This window comes from Epinephelus lanceolatus, chromosome 5, assembly GCF_041903045.1.
Source record: "Epinephelus lanceolatus isolate andai-2023 chromosome 5, ASM4190304v1, whole genome shotgun sequence".
In the NCBI taxonomy this organism is placed as follows: domain Eukaryota; kingdom Metazoa; phylum Chordata; class Actinopteri; order Perciformes; family Serranidae; genus Epinephelus; species Epinephelus lanceolatus.
In genome coordinates, this window is record NC_135738.1 from 9381554 (window position 1) to 9404586 (window position 23033).

The 23033-nt window shown below is 40.1% G+C and overlaps 1 protein-coding gene across 4 annotated transcripts in view; it reads right to left on the bottom strand.

The window, feature by feature from the left end:
- Positions 1-15447, bottom strand: part of LOC117261970 (sodium channel protein type 4 subunit alpha B-like) — a 43597-nt gene extending 28150 nt beyond the window's left edge. For all 4 annotated transcript variants that reach the window (XM_078167681.1, XM_078167679.1, XM_078167680.1 and 1 more), the window contains exons 1-10: positions 15194-15447; positions 13251-13434; positions 11282-11419; positions 10772-10890; positions 8703-8792; positions 5138-5266; positions 851-936; positions 507-713; positions 352-415; positions 122-263 (exon numbers count right to left, since the gene is read on the bottom strand). In XM_078167681.1, the coding sequence (XP_078023807.1) occupies positions 122-263; positions 352-415; positions 507-713; positions 851-936; positions 5138-5266; positions 8703-8792; positions 10772-10890; positions 11282-11419; positions 13251-13434; positions 15194-15297 (1263 nt within the window). In that variant the 5' untranslated portion in view covers positions 15298-15447. The remainder of the gene's footprint in view (positions 1-121; positions 264-351; positions 416-506; positions 714-850; positions 937-5137; positions 5267-8702; positions 8793-10771; positions 10891-11281; positions 11420-13250; positions 13435-15193) is intronic.
- Positions 15448-23033: the final 7586 nt, after the last annotated feature.

The following is a 23033-nucleotide window of genomic DNA, read 5'->3' on the forward strand; positions in this document are numbered from 1 at the left end:
TTAAACCAGTCTGTGCACTGGGACCGGTCTGTCTGTTACTGGGACCAGTCTGTGCACTGGGACCAGTCTGTCTGTTACTGGGACCAGCCTGTCCGTCTACTGGGACCAGTCTGTTACTGACCAGCTGCATCAGGTTTTCCCAGAAGTCCTGGGTCATCAGTCGGACCATGTTCAGCAGAGACCAACCAAACGAATCGTAGCTGGTGTAGCCGTAGTTTGGGTTTTTCCCCGCCCTCAGACAGGTGTAACCCTCAGGACAGGCCCTAAGGACATCATCATCATCATCATCATCATTTACGATTATCATTGTGATGATAATGAAGTGTCTGTATTGAAGAGCTGTGAACGTACCCTGAATCAGAGGAGTTTCCACACAGCAGAGGATCTAACTGACCAGGCAGGTGGTACTGGTTCTCTACCAGGCAGACAGACAGACAGACAGACAGACAGGCTTCAACCTCTGGCTGAGGGGCAACAGCTGAATGTAGCAATCTACATCATCATACCAGTGTTGAGAACATGCTCAGTGAAATCAAACTCAGTGCTTCCTGCTGGCGCCAGCCATGATGAAATAATACATTTGTGCTTCAGAGATCCCATGAAGAGCTGCAGAGCGATCAGAGCCAAGAGACAGAGCCAGAACACCATTAGAGTGATGACATCAGCCAGTTTCCTCAACGACTGGACGACATCTCCGACAGTCTTTTTCAGACCTGAGAGTGGGTGGAGTTTAAGAAACCGACTGCATCAGAAATCAAATTCCAAAACAACAAACTCATAACTCTTTGAGTTTCTTTTTGAGATAGAGATTCTCTCTCTCTCTCTCTCTCACACACACACACACACACACCTGGGATGACTGTGATGATCTTCAGTACTCGAGTAATTGTCCTCAGCACATAAAGTGTCTTTATAGATACAATCCATGTCAAATATCTGAAACACAGAAACACATAAGCATCACCACCACTGTCATCATCATCATCATCAGATGTGAAAGAGATGAGGAGATACAGAGAGATACAGAGAGACATAAAAAAGATGATAAGATACAGAGAGACATAAGACATGAAGAGATAGAAAGAGACGTAAAAAAAAGATGGAGATACCAAAAGACGTAAAAGAGATGAAGAGATACAGAGAGACATAAGATATGAAGAGATACAAAGAGATGTAAAAGGGATGAAGAGATACAGAGAGACATAAGAGATGAAGAGATACAGAGAGACATAAGATATGAAGAGATACAGAGAGCTGTAAAAGAGATGAAGAAGATGTAAACAAGATGAAGAGATACAAAGAGATGTAAAAGAGATGAAGAAGATGTAAACGAGATGAAGAGATACAAAGATATGTAAAAGGGATGAAGAGATACAGAGAGACATAAGAGATGAAGAGATACAGAGAGACATAAGATATGAAGAGATACAAAGAGCTGTAAAAGAGATGAAGAAGATGTAAACAAGATGAAGAGATACAAAGAGATGTAAAAGAGATGAAAAGATACAGAGAGACATAAGACATAAAGAGATACAAAGAGACGTAAAAAAAAAAAAGATGGGGATACCAAAAGACGTAAAAGAGATGAAGAGATACAAAGAGATGTAAAAGGGATGAAGAGATACAGAGAGACATAAGATATGAAGAGATACAAAGAGATGTAAAAGAGATGAAGAAGATGTAAACGAGATGAAGAGATACAAAGAGATGTAAAAGGGATGAAGAGATACAGAGAGACATAAGAGATGAAGAGATACAGAGAGACATAAGATATGAAGAGATACAAAGAGATGTAAAAGAGATGAAGAAGATGTAAACGAGTTGAAGAGATACCAAGAGATGTAAAAGAGATGAAGAGATACAGAGAGACATAAGATATGAAGAGATACAAAGAGACGTTAAAAAAAAGATGGGATACCAAAAGACGTAAAAGAGATGAAGAGATACAAAGAGATGTAAAAGGGATGAAGAGATACAGAGAGACATAAGAGATGAAGAGATACAGAGAGACATAAGATATGAAGAGATACAAAGAGATGTAAAAGAGATTAAGAAGATGTAAACGAGATGGAGAGCTACAAAGAGATGAAAAAGAGATGACGAGATACAGAGAGACATAAGACATGAAGAGATACAAAGAGACATGAAAAAGATGAAGAAGATGTAAAAGAGATGAAGAGATCCAGAGAGACATAAGATATGAAGAGATACAAAGACATGTAAAAGAGATGAAGAAGATGTAAAAGAGATGAAGAGATACAAAGACATGTAAAAGAGATGAAGAGATACAAAGAGACATAATAATAATAGTAATAATAATAATAATACATTTTATTTGAAAGCGCCTTTCAGGCAGAGAGATGTCAAAGAGATGAAAAGGTACAAAGAGATGTAGAAGAAATGAAGATATGCAAAGAGAGGTAAAAGAGATGAAGAGATACGAAGAGACATAAAAGAGATGAAAAGATACAAAGAGACATAGAGGAGATTAAGAGATACACAGAGACACCATACCACCAAAGGGAGACAAAACAACTGTTAATAACTGACTCTGAACAAGAACTCTGTTATGAACACATATATCAGATTTCTTAATTATTACATCTTGCCAGCGATCATGGAGTTCAGCCACTTCTTGGGGGCTCTGAAGAAATTGAAGTAATACAACCTTGATTCCATAAAAGGTCAGACGCTGTGTAAAACGTAAATAAAAACAGAATTCAATGATTTGCAAATCCTTTGTGACCTATATTCAATTAAATACAGAAGAAAGAAAATATCATTAATGTTCAAACTGATAAACTAATGTTTTTATTCTCATTCTGAATTTGAGCCTGCAACACGTTATAACTAAGTTGGGACAGTGTCATGTTTACCACTGTGTTACATCACCTTTTTTTAATAACACTCAGTAAGTGTTTGGGAACTGAGGACACTAATGGCTGAAGTTTTAAAAATCGAAATTCTTTCCCATTCTTGCTTGATATTCGACTTCAGTGCTTGTAACAATCTGGATGGTCCTTTTCCTCATTAGCCCGCAGGACACGACGTCAATGACTTCTGATAACAATTTGAAATATGGACTCGTCGGACCACAGCACATTTTTCCACTTTGTGTCAGTCAATCTCAGATGAGCTCAGGTCCAGAGAAGTTGGCGTAATTTCTGGATGTTGTTGATATATGACTCTCACTCTGCATGGTAGAGTCTTAACTTGCATTTGTAGAGGCAGCGACAAATTGTGTTCACCGACAATGGTTTCCCAAAGTGTTTCCAAGCCCATGTAGAAATATGTTTTATACAGTCATGTTGGTTTCAAATGTAGTGCCGCCTGAGGGCTGTGCTGGGTTGTTGGTTTTCAGCCTGGCCTCTCACATGCAGAGATTTCTCCAGATTGCCTGAATCATTGGGTGATATTCGGATTGCAGAAGGTGAGATCCATGAATTCCTTGAAACTGTACATTGAGAAATGTTGTTCTTAATCTGTTGGCCTATTTGTCCACACAGTTTCTCAGTAAATGACCATCCTTGCTTGTGAATAATTGAGTCTTTAGAGGATGCCCCTTTCATACCCAGTCATCATACTTGACTCTGTTACCTGTGAAATGTTTAAGATGTTTTGTTAACATTTCACAACTTTCCCAGTTTTTTGTTGCCTCTGTCCCAACTTTTTTGTAACTCAATACAGGCATCAAATTTAGAATGCATGCATATACTGTACATTAAATATGTCTTTGTGGCGTATCACTATTCAATTAAATATAGGTCAAATAAGATTTCCAAATCACTGCATTCTGTTTTCATTTACACTTTACATGGCATCTCAACTTCTTTGGCATCAGACTTGTATGTATATCTGTCAGCTACATATAAATTTGTGCAATTATATATGGTCATATAGTTATAAATAGCTGTATGATTTCATAGAGTCATACAGTTCTATATAGTCGTAAAGTTATATTCATATAGTTATGTATAGTCATGGTGGCACAGTGGTTACCACTATCACCTCACAGCAACCTCAAACCCTGGGGAAGGGGAGCCCTTCTGTGAAGAGTTCACATGTTCTCCCTGTGTAAGCGTGAGTTATCGCCAGGTGCTCCAGCTTCCTCCCACAGTCCAAACACAAGCAGGTTAATTGGTGACTCTAAATTGGCCATAGGTGTGAATGTGAGTGTGAATGGTTGTCTGTCTCTATGTGTCAGCTCTGGTGACCTGTCCAGGGTGAACTCCGCCTCTTGCCCAATGTCAGCTGGGATAGGCTCCAGCTCCCCCTCATAACCCTTTACCAGTGGTTACAGAGAATGAATGAATGTATAGTCATAGTTTTATTCTTAAAGTTATATACAGTCATATTATCATATACAAATTCATATAGTTATACTAATATAGTTATATATAGTTCTATTAAGTTATAGTCAAGACATACACAGAGACAGAAAACAAGAAGAGATATGAGGAGGCGTGAAAGAGATGAAGATCTACAAGGAGACGTGACAGAGATGAAGCGATGCAAAGAGATGTAAAAGAGATGCAGTGATATGAAGAGGTGTTAAACAGATGAACGATACCAAGAGGTGTAAAAACTTTAAGAGATACAAAGAGATAAAAAGAGATGTAGAAATACAAAAAGACATGAAAGAGGTAAAGATATACACAGACACAGACGTAGAAAACATGAAGAGATACGAAGAGGCGCAAAAGAGATGAAGAGATACAAAGAGATAAAGACGCATAAAGAGATGAAGATACAAAGAGATGTAGAGATACAAAGAGGTATTATACAAGTGAAAAAACACCGAGAGGTGTAAAAAGTTGAAGAGATACAAAGAGATGTAAAAGATATGAAAAGATACAGAGAGACATAAAACAGATAACAGATACAGATACAACAGATACAAAGACATAGAAGACATGGAGAGATAAAAAGAGGTAAAAAGAGATGAAAAGATACAAAGAGATGTGAAAGGGATGAAGAGATATGAAAAGGTGTAAAAGAGACAAAGAGATAGAGATAGAGACATAGAAGAGATGAAGAGATACAAAGAGATGTGAAAGAGATGAAGAGATACAAAGAGATGCAGAAAAAAATTAAAAGATACAAAGAGACATAGAAGAGGTAAGAGATATTACATTACCCTGTGAGGACGACCAGGATGTCTAGCCAGTTCCAGGGGTCTCTGAGGAAAGTGAAGCTTCCGAAACAGAGGCCTCTGGACATCATCTTTATGAGGACTTCAAGCGTGTAGATGGCTGTGAACACATGTCTGTTTGAAAACAAAAACAAAAACAAAAACAAAAACACTGAAATACTTAAAAACAACAGTAATCAATGAGAGTCATTTCAAATATAACACCATTACAACAAAAATATCAATTTATGTTTATTCAGGAATTATTTTAATAATTGATTAACCAGTTGCTACCAACATAGTGCATTTATTTTGAAAGAGACTGTATGTAAACAGTAAATTTCCTGTAAAAACAGAAATGTATTTTGAAAGAAGACAATGCATGTAATAGGCAGAACTTGACATGGTGTCCCAGAAAAACAACCAACACACCCAGGGTACCTTGCACATTGTATGCGGACGTGGATGTTTATGACCAAAATGTCGTTAAGTGACGAGGTTGGAGTGAGAATGTGTTGAAATAATTGTACATTTAATTGAACAATTTGAAAGTTTTATTACACTTTGTTCCTAAAATCCACCCTAAATCCAGCATTCTAGGATCAGGATAATCCTGATTTCTTGGATCAAAATCCCAATCCTACCAAAATGCTTTGAACAACACACACTGAAGGTTTGATCCGGATCAAAACCAAGACTGGATTACATGATCTTATTTGAATTCAGAATCTTTTTTTTTCTTATGAACAACCCATTATGAAGATTTGATCAAATCCAATCACCAAAATCTGATCAGATTATTTCTGAACAACCAGGCCCAGGATGTTGTTTGTTCAGATTGTGGCTGTGATGAATACTGCAGCCTGTAGGGGGTGCTAACGGGCGCTAACTAATTTTAAATAGGATTTTATAGTCTTGTGAGACTTCATCACAGACAAAAGAGTGTTTCACTTCCTGAGGACAGAGATTCAAGTCAGAGCTGAAACTTTTCACAGAGGTCACAGTTCAAGCTGAATTGAACTTAAATGACCTTTAATCTGCTATTATGATGTTTTCTAAAAGTTTCTACTTAAAGTTCGGACTAGGTATTTGTAAAGATAAATGTTACTCACAAAGCAGCTTAGCCCTCAAGAGAACTCCTAAGGTGAAAAACTGTTAGGAGCAGGGAGGAGTACTTTTAACAGTTTCTTAATTAGATGAGAAAATGGTGGAAACACGAAGAGAAATTATTCTGCAAACACTGGATGACAGTGAGGAAATTACATGCTACAAAAATCAAGAGGGACTTCGTCCTTCGGCCGAGGTCCCTAATTAGATTGTGCAGGAATAATGTTTGCGGTTGATCTCATTAGGGGTACGCACACATTTCCTGCCCAATGCAATAAAGCTGTAAGGCCAAAAACAAAATGATCACAACACTAAGATTTTTGGAAAACTGTAAAAACACAACAGTGCAGCAGTGATGACTTGTGTCTGTCTCAACCTTCTATCAATCAATCAATCAATCAATCAATCAATTTTATTTATAAAGCCCAATATCACAAATCACAATTTGCCTCACAGGGCTTTACAGCATACGACATCCCTCTGTCCTTATGACCCTCACAGCGGATAAGGAAAAACTCCCCAAAAAACCCCTTTAATGGGGAAAAAAACGGTAGAAACCTCAGGAAGAGCAACTGAGGAGGGATCCCTCTTCCAGGACGGACAGACGTGCAATAGATGTCGTACAGAACAGATCAGCATAATGAATTAACAGTAATCCGTATGACACAATGAGAGAGAGAGAGAGAGAGAGAGAGAGAGAGAGAGAGAGAGATGCAGGTAATGACAGTAGCTTACAACAACATTAATGAAAGTAATAATATTATAGTTATAGTTCTGGCTACTGTGGTACAATATGTTGAAAGTATGTATTAATATCTGGCAGTATACATGTGTGACAATAGTCATATGTGTATAATAAGTAGAAGTATGACTAATGACTAATGATAACAGCAGCAACAGCAGGAGGCATCTGGCAGGACCACGGCAGCAGCATAACCACACACGTCACGCTGTCCAGGCACCGCTGCAATACGAGTTAATCTGAGAGACAGTGGAGCACAAAGGCTCCGGAGAAGAAGCCGAGTTAGTGACATCCAGAATGGCAGAGTTAGCAAGATGCAGTAATAGAATACGAGAGAGAGAGAGAGAGAGAGAGAGAGAGAGAGAGGAGAGAAGGTGCCCGGTGTATTATAGGGGGGTCCTCCGGCAGACTAGGCCTAAGTCAGCCTAACTAGGGGCTGGTACAGGGCAAGCCTGAGCCAGCCCTAATCTATCAGCTCTATCAGCAGAGTGATCACATTAACAATGACAACACTTTCACAGTCAGCAGTTTATCTCATTTCCACTGGGTGTCCACACCTTGCAGGCTCACAAAGGCTCCGTGACAACCAATCACATCTGTTAAAAGAATTCATCACACCTTGTAACAAGGTCAACCACACCTCCTCACTAAGGTAAAAGTCTCTGTCCCTTCCTTGGTCAGAGTTGCTCTGAGAACTTTTTTTAATCACTCCTAAGTTAAGTCTCCTTACTAAACTTTTTTAGGCAAAGTTAGAAGCTCTCTGAGCGTGTTCTCATAATGTTTGTGAAAATGGCCCCTGACGTATAACTGAGCGCATTTACTCAAGTACTGCACTAAAGTACACATTCAAGGTACTGTTACTGTACTTGAATATCTTTATCTCATGCAACTTTCTACTTCTACTCCACTAAACGTCAGGGGCCGTATTCAGAAACATTCTGAGAAAACTCTCAGTGACAAACTTTAGTAAGGAGTCCTAGCTTAGGAGTGATTTAGGAAAGTTCAGAGAACACCAAGCAAGGAAGGGACAGAAACTTTTACCTTGGTGAGGAGGTGTGGTTGACCCCACTGCTAGGTGTGATGAATTCTTATTCTTCTTAAAACAGATGTGATTGGTTGTCACAGACACGCCCCTTTGTGAGCCTGCTAAGTTTTTCATCTTAGGAGCTCTTTTAAGGTTTAAGAGTCTTTAGGAATAACTCTTATCTTTATGGAGGACCTAGTCTTAACTTGAAGGGGGAATTCTAAGAAAATGACACAATTCTAAGAATGTTCATAGAATTTTGTCACTAGGAGCAACTCCCAGTACAAGGAAGCTTTGCGAAAGGGGCCGTGGCCCTGGTCAGCAAAGGGACACACAGTAACTGAATTTACAGGGATCAATGGACCAACCATAGCAGTATTTACTTCCCTACTACCCACAAATGTAATAATCCATTCATTATAACTACACAAATCATAACAATCTAAATTTGATTATATTCAGGCTTTTTTCATGTTCCTCAGATTAAAACCTGTGTTTCCTTGCGTTAGACAAACAATTTGTGGACTGTGAAAACGAGATGTTTTCCTCTTAGCTTGGTCAGAGTGCTCTGGAACTTCGTAATTGAATTGAAGAAAAGAGCAAAAATCCGAAAACATTAGTGAATCCCAGAAATCTATGGGTAGTATCGCTACCTGCATGAGGCCCAATGTGTGTGTTGTGTGTGAGTGTTTACTCACTCCGCAGTCTCTCTCCATTCTGGAGGATTACTCATCGTCATGAACACACAGTTGGTCAGAACCGTCACCAGGATGAACAAACGGAATAACGTTTTGGTTTTAAGGAAAAAGTCACTAACATGTTAAACAAACAGTGTGACTGTCAGCAGGAGCAGTGATACATAAAGAGCAGTATACCCAAACCAGACAACAGAGACATAATGAAAGGACTATAGGAGGGTCTGATGGTTTCACTAACCAATCAGGGAGGAGCTTACCTGGCAAGACTATCTTAAGCCAAACATTCTGTTTCGCTCTCTGTGTCAGTCTGGACTCGGTGCCACCCCAAACACTTTGGTGCCATGTAATAATTCCGACATCCCATTATTTCGACATCCCATTATTACGAAAATTACCCATTGTTCCGAAATCTCAATGCTTCGACATCCCATTGGTCCGACCATATTAAACCCATTGTTCCGAAGTCCCGTTGTTCCGAAATCTCAATGTTGCGATGCAAAAAGTTGAAAAAGCAAGCAGCAAGGGAAAGCAGCAAGAGACCGTGTTGTCGTGTTGTTTACTGTTGCCATGACGACCACGGTCGCCCTGTTTTGAGGAAGTAGAAACGATGTTGAAAGTTATAATTTTAACCCAAACCATGATCTTTTCCTAACCTTAACCAAATAGTTCTTGTGCATAAACCTAACTAGACCTTAACCATGAAACAGTTATTTTGTAACAATGAAAAATTAGATTTCGGAACAACAGGACTTCGTAACAATGGGTTTAATATGGTCGGAACAATGGGATGTAGAAACATTGAGATTTCGGAACAATGGGTCATTTTCAGAACAATGGGATGTCGGAATAATGGGATGTCGGAATTATGAGCGGACCCCAACACTTTCCAGAAATTATAATCCAATCTGGACCAATCAGGGATCTGCACTGTAGTTGACAACGTAAGCAGCCAATCAGGGACTGCTTAGTAGCTGATGACGCAAAATGCAGGCCACTTGCTGAACAGTAATGGCAGCTCTCGACGCAACAAGCGCCCGATGCACAACATAATTTTGCCAAGTAGGACATGCCCCTGGATCAACATCCCACATCGCCTTCCGGGACCAACTTTGCAATCAACCAATCACAGCCCTCTGACATCATCAGTGTGCTGCTCCTGTGCTTCTTTTAAAATTCCTATGCACTTCTTCAGAGCTAAGCTAATTTCCACATTTAAGTTAGTACAAATGAACAAAATCCTCAGTGACATCAAACAAAAACCTGCTACTGCAGGGTTAGCAAGTTAGCTTACAAAGTAGGTTGGCTATGCTAACGAGTAAGCTTACCAGTAGGCTAAAATATTGTTTAATAACATTAAGAGTAAAGATAATGTCATTTTGCAGTTTCAAAGACCTGGACACATTTTCCCTCCTTTTTCAATGCCTATTTTAAACTATTTTTGCAAGAGTTTTTTTATAGGCTATAAAAAGGTATTTGCAACTGGAAAATTATATTCACAATCTTTGTTAGTGAACAAAGCCTATTGGCAAGCTAGTTAGCATAGCCTACCTGCTTAGGAAGCTAACTCATTAACAACGTCGTAGCTTATAAAGGTTTTGTTTAATGTTACTGAGGATTTTGTTTATTTGTACTAACTTGAATTTGGAAAATTAGCTTAGCTCTGAAGGAGCACAAAGAAATTTTAAAAGAAGCATAGGAGCAGCACACTGATGATGTCAGAGGGCTGTGATTGGTTGATTGCAATGTTGGTCCAGGAATGTGATGTGGGATGTTGATCCAGGAGCATGTCCTGCTTGGCAAAATCACATTGTGCAGGAGTAAACACAGCAATAAGTGAAGTTATTGCAGAAACAATAATACAAGAACAAGAGATTGCTCCCTGGTGTTTTGTTACGCTGATTTGCTGAAGGTGTTTGTCTGTCAAGGCGAGAACTCCCGCCCACTGAAAGTGTTTGGGGTAGCAGCGGGGCCACACTGATACTGAGAGCGAAAACAGAATGTTGAGCTCGAGGCATCAGGATGGTGTTACTGGGCTAGGGAGGAGCAGAGTGTGACATCATAAAGGATATAAGTGAATGTGGATCTTGATGGCGGCGGTCCTCAGCAGGTTGAATGGACTCAACAGGTAACAGGCCGACTCAGCATTAAACCTGTGGATGATGTTTCCTTTACCGAGCACGATGAACGTCTGCAGAGAGACACACAGGTGTCAGAGTGACTCCTGTCTCTTATGGTCAGTGAGGAGTAAATTTCGTCAAAAATATACTTTGTAGGATTAAAAAATAAACAAAATACAAATGTATAGACTCATCCAGCAGTAACCACAATTATAGAGAAGCGAAACATCAAATGGACAAAGCTGGGGTTGACTTTCACTTTCACTGGTGAAACTGTTTGCAAACAGAACAGTCTATCTTTAACTGTGGTGTTGTGTCTGTGACCCCGACCCTCTGCAACAGCTCACAAACCTTCTGAAAATTGCCTTATCAGGTTTTCATACTTTAATGAGAATATCTTATAAACCTGGTTTTAAAGTGATGACATGTTTCAGAAGTCTGTTTTGAATGAAAGAAAGAGACCTTCTTTGACTGGTAGTAGGGATCCAGCTCCTCCAGTGGGGTGTTCAGAAGCTCAGGGGGCGGGTCCCCATAGAAGAATGGGAGTTGCTTCCCTGCCTTCAGGTCACTGGCTGGTTTGGGCAGGTCACTCTTTGCCACCTGTCAACGACAGAGAGAGACAAACAGAGAGGAGGATCTGGCTTTTGTGTAAACCGTGTATGTGTCATGTGCAGACAGGTATAATGGCCCATACACACCAAACCGTCATGGAAGAACTAACAGTGACAACTGCAGACTGTTGTGCCGTTTCACATTGCCTGTGTCTCCCAAAAACCTGCATATGAACACACTGCACAGAGCAGTTGAGTTTGAACGATGCTGCGCTTTAGCCAATCACAATGAAGGGGGCAGGGCAGAGACGTGCAGGTGTCCCCAGGAAATGTGTACCTACAGAAACAGCAAGCTCCGCGTCCATGGCGACCGCCCCACCCAAAAGGCCATCAACGTGAAAAAAATATTTTTTCTGGCGGATGTCTTAGTTACAACATTATTGAGCTAACTGGAGTAGTTTCATGTCGTAACCGACAACGGGAGGCTTTTAACAGATGACGTCCTGATGTTAGCTTTGCTAACTGTTCCTGTCAGCTGCAGCCACTGATGCTTTCTAGACATTGTGATTTCCCACAACTGAATAAATACCACACATAGCAACACAAAACTGATTGCTAGCTCAATAATGTTGTAACTAAGATATCCGCTGGAAAAATATTTTTTTCACGGACCGTTTATTGAGTTACTGAGTTATTACAGACACCGCTAATGGGGCTAACAGCTAACAGTTAGCCCAGCTAATCTACGATAACCATGTTATTAATTACAAAACGTGCACACAGAAATAGTAATGTTTGTTCAGTCATTGTGTTTATAGACTTAACAAACATCAGATTAGTCTAAACGGTGATATAATGATGTGAAAAATGTGATATATATATATATATATATAGATATAGATATAGATATAGATATATAGCTAAACTCTGCTGGTTTTCTACCTGGAAGTATTTGTAAACAACAAGGCGATTCCCTGGGGGCACCGCCGGAAGTGAAGGGGGTGAGCGACCCCCGAGGCCCCTGCACTTCTGTTAGTCGAAAAACTATGGGGAGTGCCTCCAGAGGTAAAGGAAGAAATTTTTTTGTTTTGTTTTGTTTTAACTGATGGATTTCCAGATTGGGTCAAATCTGATAAGAGTCTGAAAACATCTACATGCCAGTGTTGAGTTATAGTCATAGCTGCATCTACTGACACCAGGGAATGACATGTGTCATACTTTGATGTACTGCTCTTAGCTGGTTGACCACATCCTCCTCAAATGTGTTCAGAAAAGCCTGAAGACCTTGACGATGCTTTATTGTAAAGCTGTTACCATGGCGAAACAGTGAATTGCGTTGTTTCAACATGACACAGGAAGCTGTTGTAACTTTACTTTACATTGTCATATCAGCCCCAAATTTCTGAGGACATCTACAGACCAGCACTGACTCTGAGTCATAGCACCACCTACTGACAACAGGAAGTCAACCTTATGTGACATTAAAGAATATCCGAGTTGCATGAAATGTACATGGTGTGTCTACATCTGATATACAGCAACATGACATAAATTGCACCAGGTAGTGGACACAGGAAATGGTAATACATTTGCAATCCATTTTTTCTAGTGTCACGCACTCCACACTGGCATTATCATCTAAGTTGTGCTGCGGCCGTAGAAATTACTAAAGGACCATTGTCCTGTCAGCACCACAGACATGCTGGAAGGTATTGATCGCTGCTCGCAGGTTTAATTTTGAGGTTTTTCTTCTTCAGACATTTGTAAGCCTGCAGCAGGTCACTTTGGTCAGCAACTGGTCAAAAGTTTTGACTTGTGAGCTGGTTAGAATATAAACACCATCTGATTCTTATAATTGACAACTGAAAGGTATTTTGAACCTTTTCGTTCTTCTTCTTCTTCTTCAGTCGCTCCTTCTCCTCCGCTTCATGCCGTTGTTGTATCTCCTCCAGTGAAGCTGGTGTCAATCGTCTGAAGACCTCTGTACCAACAGGGGGCAGCAGAGACGCAATCCTGGTATTCTGCAGCTCTGCCCGAACTGCACTGTCACCTAGCAACTGCTCCCTGTGGGGAAATAGTGAATGATACTAGTGCAGTAATGGCGAGCCACATCTCTAACAATAACAACTACTTCACAGAGAAATAATCACAGAATGTGAATACACTATACAGCAGCAGCTCCCACAGAGTTGAAAGAACAGCGGCCGGTCATCTGTCTTCACCAGGGTGACTGATAGCAGACTTTACTGAACCTAAATAGTTTTCATGTCAGCTCCATGGAAAAAAATCAACAGAGTTTGTATTTATTGGGTCAATGATTTTATTTGCCAGCACATCATAGTGAGTGAGGGGAATCTGCCGCTCACAGACGGACTGGGAGCTGATCAATCAATGTAGATATGGTTAATAAATTAAACACACATACACAGCAGGATATGTGTGTGATTAAAACATCTGTCTGTGCAGATTACTCTTCACTAAATGTGACAGAAATAGACTCTGACCTTAAAAAACACTGGTCTCGGGTTACTAACTTAATAGTTCACATTTCTAGGGCCCGAGCACCGACCATTGGCGGGCGAAGGCCCTGTTGAAACTAAAGGAATTATCATTATTTTTCCTAGAAGTAAATTGGCGTTTTGGGGGTTTAAACATATTTGAAAACGCGCCAATTTTTGCGTGCGTATGAGTTGTTATGTAAATTTACGTGTGATATGGCTTTTGTCAGTGGGCGGGACAAAATGGCTTGGCCTCGCCCCTTTAAGGAGCAGCCTCTGTGGCATGTTTCACCGACATGCATGAAAATCGGTACACACATGTATCATGCCCAGATGCACAAAAAAGCCCCTTGGACCTATTTCCTGAACCCAACAGGAAGTCGGCCATTTTGAATTCCTTGGTCATTTTTGGCATTTCCCACGTGTTGTATTTTAACAGACTTCTACAGAATTAATCAGATTGACTTCAAACTTGGTTTGTGTGAGCTTGACTAAATTGTGATCAAAAGTTATTACAAGATCTCTCTCACATTGAAGGGCACGCCCACTGCAGAGTGTTGAATTTAGATGTCTCGCCATGAGATACAAAATTGCTGTGTCTTTGGAGTAAATGGTCGGATGTCCACCAGACTTTACATGATTCATAATAGTCCCACCCTGAACACATCTATGTGACAATATTCCGTGATAGTCATAGCGCCACCTAGTGGCGACAGGAAGCACGCCTTATCAGACACTCATCTTTTGATTTCCCTGAAATTTACATGCTGTGGTCTATATTTGATGTACAAAAACATGATGTATCATTAGTGCATTCTCCAGCGCCCCATAGTGGATAGAGGAAATGGTTCAAAATGTGAAATAGGTAATTGCAGCCCCACACTCTGTGAAGGGTATGCCATCACACCTCTGAGTGCGGAGTCTGACTCACAGAAATGAACTGCCTAAAACACAACCTCAAGATCCTCCTAAATCTAAGGATGACAGCACTTCACCCTTCACTGGTTGTTTGGTGAGTCGTCTTTTATTTGTTAGTATTTAGAGTAATTTTACCTCATGACTGGGTACAGCAGCAAGGGAGTTTCTGGAATTGGATGTTTGTTTTTATGTTGAATGCATTAAGATTAAATTATGATTCCATCTTCTCCTTCTGCATCTGAACACAACACCAACTGATAACATTCACCCAGCAGCCATTAATATACATTTTCTTTTGACCACTTTAAGGACTGTTGTCTCCTGAGTGTTCTCCTGCAGTAGCATGTGCTCTGGTTATATTTCCATTGAAGTAATGGATGTTATTGATCACTAAGAATCAGACTTACAGCTGTGAAGGAAGAAGTCTCAGCTGACTGGCTCTCTGCAGAAGTTCTCCTCTCTCCGTCTTGCTCCTCCATGTCTCAAAAAAGGACATTTTTCTGCTCCCCATGGCTGCAGCTGACTGTCCTCTGCATCCACTTGTTTCTGTCTCAGCCGTCCTCTCTGTCTGACTGTCTGTCTGTCTGACTGTCTGTCTGTAGAGTCTGATGCCACTCCCTCACTGGTTTTATGTGCAGGTCATTCATCCAGAGCCATCTGTCTGCAGGGCTGGGGCCATGTGGGCTCCTACCTGCTGTGTGTGTGTGTGTGTGTGTGTGCAGCCATGTTGATCAAACTGCAGCTCTACATGTCTCTGCTTTACAGATTTCATTATATCACTGACAACATTCATCTGTACACCATCGTAGTACGCACACACACAAACACACACAGTGTCCCAGCAGATTGTTTTCACACGAACAGGCTTCCTGTTGTCCACATGTCTTAATCGGAATACTGCGACGATTTCCTGGAAACAGTGAAAGTATGGTGTAACACACACACACCCCCACATACCCCCCCCCCCCCCCCCCCCCCCCCACACACACACACACACACACACACAAGAGAAAAGAAACAAGGATTAATTGTTAATGAGAAAAACACCCTAATTCACTGCCAAGATTCAACACATGCACACGCACACACACACACACACACACACGATGTGACAGAAACACACACACCAATTTGTGTGTATGCAACATGAACAACACTCAGACACACACACACCTGTTTGTATCTTTGCAACATGAACAACACAAACACACATCACATAGATGCACACATTAAGTAACACACACACTGTAGCACAAGCGCACAAACTAAGACACACAGACACACACACACACATGCAAACACAGCCATTTGTGTCTATGCAACATGAACACAGACACACACTATTTAACACACACACACACACACATACAGACACGCATACTATGTAGTAAATACACACACATTTGTGTCTATGCAACATGTACAACACACAGACACGCACACATTTGTGTCTACACGACACAAACAGCACACAGACACATGCACTATGTAACACACACACATACACATTTGTGTCTACACAACACGAACAGCACACAGACACATGCACTATGTAACACACACACATACACATTTGTGTCCACACAACACGAACAGCACACAGACACATACACTACAATAGAATAGAATAGAAAGAACTTTATAAATCCCCGAAGGAAAATTCAGCTGTCCAGCAGCTCATAATAAAATAAGCATAAAATAAAATACGTCAAAATAAAAGAAGTGCACAAATAGACATTAAATTAAGATGAACAACACACACACAAACACACACATATTTGTGTCTGTGCGACATGAACAACACAGACACAGAATGTGAACGCAGACAGATGCGTTCAGATGACTAAATACTCTTCCTCTGCTGAAACAACAGAAATCACAGACAATTCCACAGTGATAACTTTCCCTCCCTTCACCTGACTGCCACGCCCACCTACACACCTGTTCCCACTTTCCTCATCAGCCCTGCAGTTACCTGTCTGATACTAAGAGGCCGTTTACACGTTGCCGGCTATTTTCATAAACGGACATTTCACCGTCTCCGTTTTCAAAAAGATCTTCGTTTACACTTACCCGTGTATATATACACAAGAGCATGCCAAACCTGTAGGTGGCAGTGTAACGAGAAGCTCAAGCCTTCCATGTATCCATTGTCACCATAGCAACATAGGTCGCACTTTTTCTTTTTTATATAATAGTTTTTTTTATTTTTAAATTGTGCGTAAGACACATCACAATACAAAACATTGGATAGACAACACAAAACAAACACAGTAGACAGGACACCGCTAAGGATACAGCTACAGATACAGATAGTTCTAAATATACCAAATAAAAAGTTGCAACAATTGAATTTCCCTTTGGGATTAATAAAACACTTCTTAAGTAACAGAATATTAGAGACTTTGATTAACACTGGGAGGAGGGATTCAAGTATCAAAGATAATTCAAAATGTCTATACATAAATATACAACCGCAAGGACGGCCACAATAAAGCACAGCATTGGTCCATTTCCAAATCCATTTCCAAATTCATACAAGCCCTAACCCCAACAAACAACCACACCTCAGTATTGGCAGAAATCCACTTTAACAAATATTCAAAAACTGTTAATACAAGCTACATAAGAAGTCCATATTTTGTCGTATATATCCAGCTTTCCTTTCATTTTATAGTACACATAATCAAATGGAATGTAGCTCGACAATTCTGCCTTCCACTGAGATAGGGTTGGAGGGGCAGGGGTTTTCCAGTTTACAGCAATGCATTTTTTTGCAGCTATGAAAGCAAGATTGCAGAATTTCTTTTGGTAACAGTCACCAAAATTAAAATTACCAAGCAAACAGAGACGAGGATTGGGTATACAACTGAGATCTAGACATAGTGAGATAACAGAACATATTTCCTTCCAATAGTGTGTGAGTTTATCACAAGACCACAGCATATGCAAAAGTGACCCTTTTTGTCTTTTACATCTCCAACACAAAAAAGACATTTCTGAATGCATGGCATGTAGTTTTACTGGAGTATAGTATGTCCTATACAGAATCTTAAATTGTAAAAGCTTATGCCTCCAATTGTAGGTGTCAGAATGTACATTTGACCAGATTTGCAACCACTCCTCCTCATCAATATTTTCCTCAAGATCAACTTCCCATTTTTTCTTAGTAGAAGACGTATCATCTGGAAAAGCTTTTATCAAACCTTGGTCAAGTCTAGACAGTAATTTAGCTGGTTTCTCTGATTTTATTAATACCTCCTCTATTACTGAAGATTTCGGTTCCTCCAATGTTTGTTGTATCAACTGAATTAAACTTCTTAATTGCAAAAAACGAAAAAACTGTGAGCTAGGTATATCATACTTATCTTGAAGCTGTTTAAATGACAGAAGTTCTCCATTATCATACAAATTAGTAAACGTTAATATGCCTTTTTCTGCCCACTGTTTGAAACCACTGTCACAAAATATAGAAGGCAGTGCAGGATTTTTCCATATTGGAGCGAACGACGATAAAGGCTTATTCCAGTTAATGAATTTGTGTGCACAGTTCCATATTATCACAGAGTTAAGTATAATTGGGTTACTAGTTATTTTCCTAAGGTTTTTCATTCCACAGTAAGGGGCATGCTTTACATCCAGAGGTAATACATCATTATTTTCTATTCTGGTCCATACACCAGGCTTTTTAAACCATTGTGCCAGTGGTCTTAGCTGAGCTGCCCAAAAATATAATTTCATATTAGGAAGACCAAGTCCACCTACTTCAGGAGGAAGATACAGAACATTCATATGAACTCTCAGAACTTTACCACTTCAAATAAAGGAGGAAAACAAAGATTGAATTTTCTTGAAAAAGTGCTCGGGGACTTGTATGGGGAGCATTTGAAATAAATAAATTAACCTAGGTAAGATACTCATTTTTAATACATTTACACTGCCCAAAATAGATATTGGGAGAGTCTGCCATCGTTTAAGATCTTCCTCTATGTTTTCCAATGCAGGGGTGTAATTAATTTTATACATATCATTTAAATTATTTGAGATCAGTACACCCAAATATTTTATATATTTCAATTCAAACTGGTTCTGAAGAGAGCTACTATCAAAATTAGAAATGGGCATTATTTCAGTTTCCCCCCAATTCACCTTAAAGCCAGATACAGATCCATATTTTCCTAACAGATCCAATAGTGCTGGTAATGAATATTCTGGCTGGGATATATATAATAAAATGTCATCTGCATACAACGATATAACATGAGCTTCTGCTCCAATAGTTATACCTGATATCCTATTATGTGACCTGATCATAATTGCTAATGGCTCTATCGCGAGCGCAAACAGGTAAGGGGACAGTGGGTACCCCTGTCGTGTGCCTCTACCCAGGCAAAAAGGGACAGAGATCTGGCCATTGGTTTTTACAGATGCTTTCGGGGACTGGTAAAGCAGTTTGATTCAAGATATAAATACTGGACCAAAATTGAAAAGGCTTTGTACATCCACCAGGTAGCACCATTCAACTCTGTCAAATGCCTTTTCAGCATCTATTTCAACTACCACCATGGGAGAGTTGTTGTTGTGAGTGTGTGAAATCACATTACAAAATCTTCTAACGTTATCAGAGGACAACCTACCTGCCATAAACCCTGTCTGGTCTGGATGTATTAGGCCCTGTATAACTGTATCTAGTCGCTGTACAAGTACCTAAGCGATTATTTTATAATCAGTATTCAAAAGCAACACTGGTCTCATCGAGGTACAGAGTAATGGATCCTTGTCTTTCTTTTTTAAAAGGGTGATAATGGTGAGCGTAAGGGACTCAGGTAGTTCATTTTTTGAGAGAGCTGAATCAATTATATTTTTAAATGGGCTCAAAATCCTGGTTCGAAAGCACCTGTAAAACTCAATAGGTAAGCCATCACTACCAGGGGACTTCCCAATTTGTAACTTGTCAATGGCTTTTATCAATTCCACCTGCGAGATGTTTTTATCTAACTCCATTCTGTCCAATTCTGAAGTCGTAGGACAGTCTATTCCATCTAATAAAGTAAATATGCTCTCTGTCGAGCCATTGTTTTCAGACTGATAGAGCTCTTGATAAAAGGATCTAAAAATCATATTTATGGTCACAGGATCCCTTTTAATGTTTCCATCAGGCCCAGTAATACTATGAATTGCTCTATCTTCCTCTGCCTTTTTAATTTGCCATGCAAGTAATTTCCCAGTACTTTCACCTTTCTCCAAATAACTCTGTTTTGATTTCAAAATTAGAATTTCAGCTGCTCGGGTGTTCATAGTACCCAACTTTAACTTTGCCCTATTTAGTTGCTGCAGAGTGACGTCGTCCTTGTCAGCGCTATGTTTTGTTTCTAGCATCTTAATTTCTTTTTCCAGAGCCAGAGATTCTTTATTCCTTTTCTTTTTAAGGTGTGAGGAGTAAGAAAAAATGCAACCTCAACAGAAAGCTTTCAAGGTTTCCCAAATAAGAATAGGGCAAGAACCCATTCTCTGATTGGATTCCAGGAAAATATCAATCTGTGTATTCATAAATTCCACAAATTTAGTATCCGCTAAGAGCAAAGTGTTGAAACGCCATACTCTTGTTGGTGCTACAGCGGTTTTAAAATTTATGGTTAATGTCAAAGGGGAATGATCTGATATGATTTTAGGTAAATACTGACATTCTGAGATACAGTCTATGAGAGCAGTATTTATCATAAAAAAAATCAATCCTTGAATAAGATTTATGCACCTGAGAGTAATATGAGTATTCTCTCCTGGTAGGATATGTTGTTCTCCATATTTCACATAAGCCTATATCTTTTAAGTTGTCGATAAGCGTCTTAGATGTATTAGAGAGAGGTTGTTGCCGAAGGGTAGATCTATCTAGCTGTTAATCTCTCTCTCAAGACAGATTCTGCAATTACATTGTAATGTACAGGAAGAAAAAAAAAATCTGTTTTTTTTTTTTTTTTTACCGATGGATTTCCAGATTGTCTAGCTGTTGATAGGTTGCACTTTTGACAAAGGCGCAAGTTCCGGCACATACTGTGACGTCGGCTGCCTATAACTCCGTTTATCTCCTTTTATATGTAAACGCGCAACCGGAGTTTTCCAAAATCTCCACTCTGGCCAAAGTTTTTAGAAAGACTCGTTTTCAGAAGAGAAATCTCCGTTTGCGTGTAAACGAAGGGCACAAACAAAGGAAGATGTCTCCGTTTATCAAAATCACCGTATACGTCTAAACGGCCTCTAAAACATGACATGCATCAGTAGGAAAAGCACAGCTCTATTAAATAACATTAACGATGGCTGCATTCTACTTAGATGAGATCCCACTGTGACATGCCGGTAGGGTGACCATATTTTGATTTCCAAAAAAGAGGACACTCGGCCCAGCCACGAGATAGCCTATACTTAAATGATACTCGCAGTTTACTCAAAGATGCCTTATAATTTTAATACATTTAAAATTTATATGTATGGATAGAAAATTCAGTTATATTACAAAATAATATCTCTCAAAGACAGAAATTCAGATAGGCCCCAATAGGGACACACACACTAGAGTGTGGCTACCTGATCCGAGCCCGACGGGTCCCGATGGGTCCTGACAGGTCGTTCCGGGTTTGGTCAAAAATGTATAAACTGTATTCAGACTCGGGTCGGATTCGGTCAGCTTTCAGTGAAAATGTAGTGTAAAAATAAATAAAATCCTATTATCTGTTCTGTTTATTGCTTGGGCACTGTTATTTATGTGACAACACCTGAACATAACACACACACACATTGGCTGTTTGTTTCTACCTCTCCCCTCGCTGGAAGCCTCGGACCTCCAGCCACCCGCCTCCGCCTTGATTAAATGCTGAAAATTAAATAAAAGAGGGAGACAGTTTTTTCCTATTTTATCTTATTTTGTTATATTTCTCCCTCTCCCCTCACTGGAAGCCTCGGACCTCCCACCGCCCGCTCCCGTCTCAAACGCAGAGGTCTTCCTCTCATGGAGCACCCACAGCGCACGCCCGGCCTGTTAAATAGCCTGTAACCGTAACAACTGTGTGACACAAACTCAGTGCTTTAGTAATTAAATAATGTCGGTCTCGGTTCGGTTTCAGACATAACAAAACATAATGACTGTCGACAGAAATATGCGGTCCGTGCCGCACTCTAACACACACATAAAGAAAACCTGACATTATCATCAATTTATAAAGACCCCCTGGACGCCCAGTACAGGACATGAAAAGTGGACATGTCCGGGCAAAAGAGGACGTTTGGTCAGCCTACATGCTGGTTCCATGGAATAAGTTACTGGGACAATTAATGTAACTGAGCCATCATTAATGTGATGGTGTCACCTGTGCTTTTCCTCCAATGACATGTCGAAATGTCTGCTGTGAACAAAGGTCCACTGTGATGCCCAAACACACACATTAATCGTATTAGTACTGGTCCTATCATCCTATGCCATTCAGGCAGTAGAGTTGATGTAGTGATGCTCACTGAGTGCCGTAGCTCTGACGTTAGCATAATGAACACATGGAGTTCAGTGTGCTAACATGTTGTAATCTCTCAAGACAGAATCTGCAATTTACATTGTAGAAAAGGAAAAGGAAAGGAAGGAGAAAAAAAGTTTTTGTTTTTTTTACCGATGGATTTCCAGATTGACATGTTAGTAACTCCAGGTCAGGCCCAACCTGCTAGCTAATGTTAGCTGAGATGCTAGCTATAATTTTGTGTGTTAAACTGAAGTCCACTATGGTTTAACTGTGGTTCATAGTGTTAACGTTAGCTGAGGTGCTAGCAGAGATAAATTGGTGTGCATCCTGTCATCTTTCACGGGTCCATGTCATTGGTTCGACAGCCTATGCTGAACGGCTTGCGGCGGGTGGTGCGCCGCGACCGGCTTGAGGCGGAGCAGGCTCACGGCTTATGTGTTTGTCACTTTCTTTTTCATTTTAACCCACACCATGATCTTTTCCTAACCCTAACCAAGTGGTTTTTGTGCCTAAACCTAACCAGACCTTAACCACAGGGCATCATGATGATTTCGGAACGGACTTCGGAACAATGAGTTTAATATGGTCGGAACAATGGGATGTCGAACCAATGGGCAGTTCCCTCTTTCACACCACACATTCAATTCAATCATTACGTAAATTCATTCACTGGTTCTAATCAATCACTGAAATGTTTGTTTGCATGAGCTCTCATCCACAGTATCTGCTGCTCACGAGTCCAAAC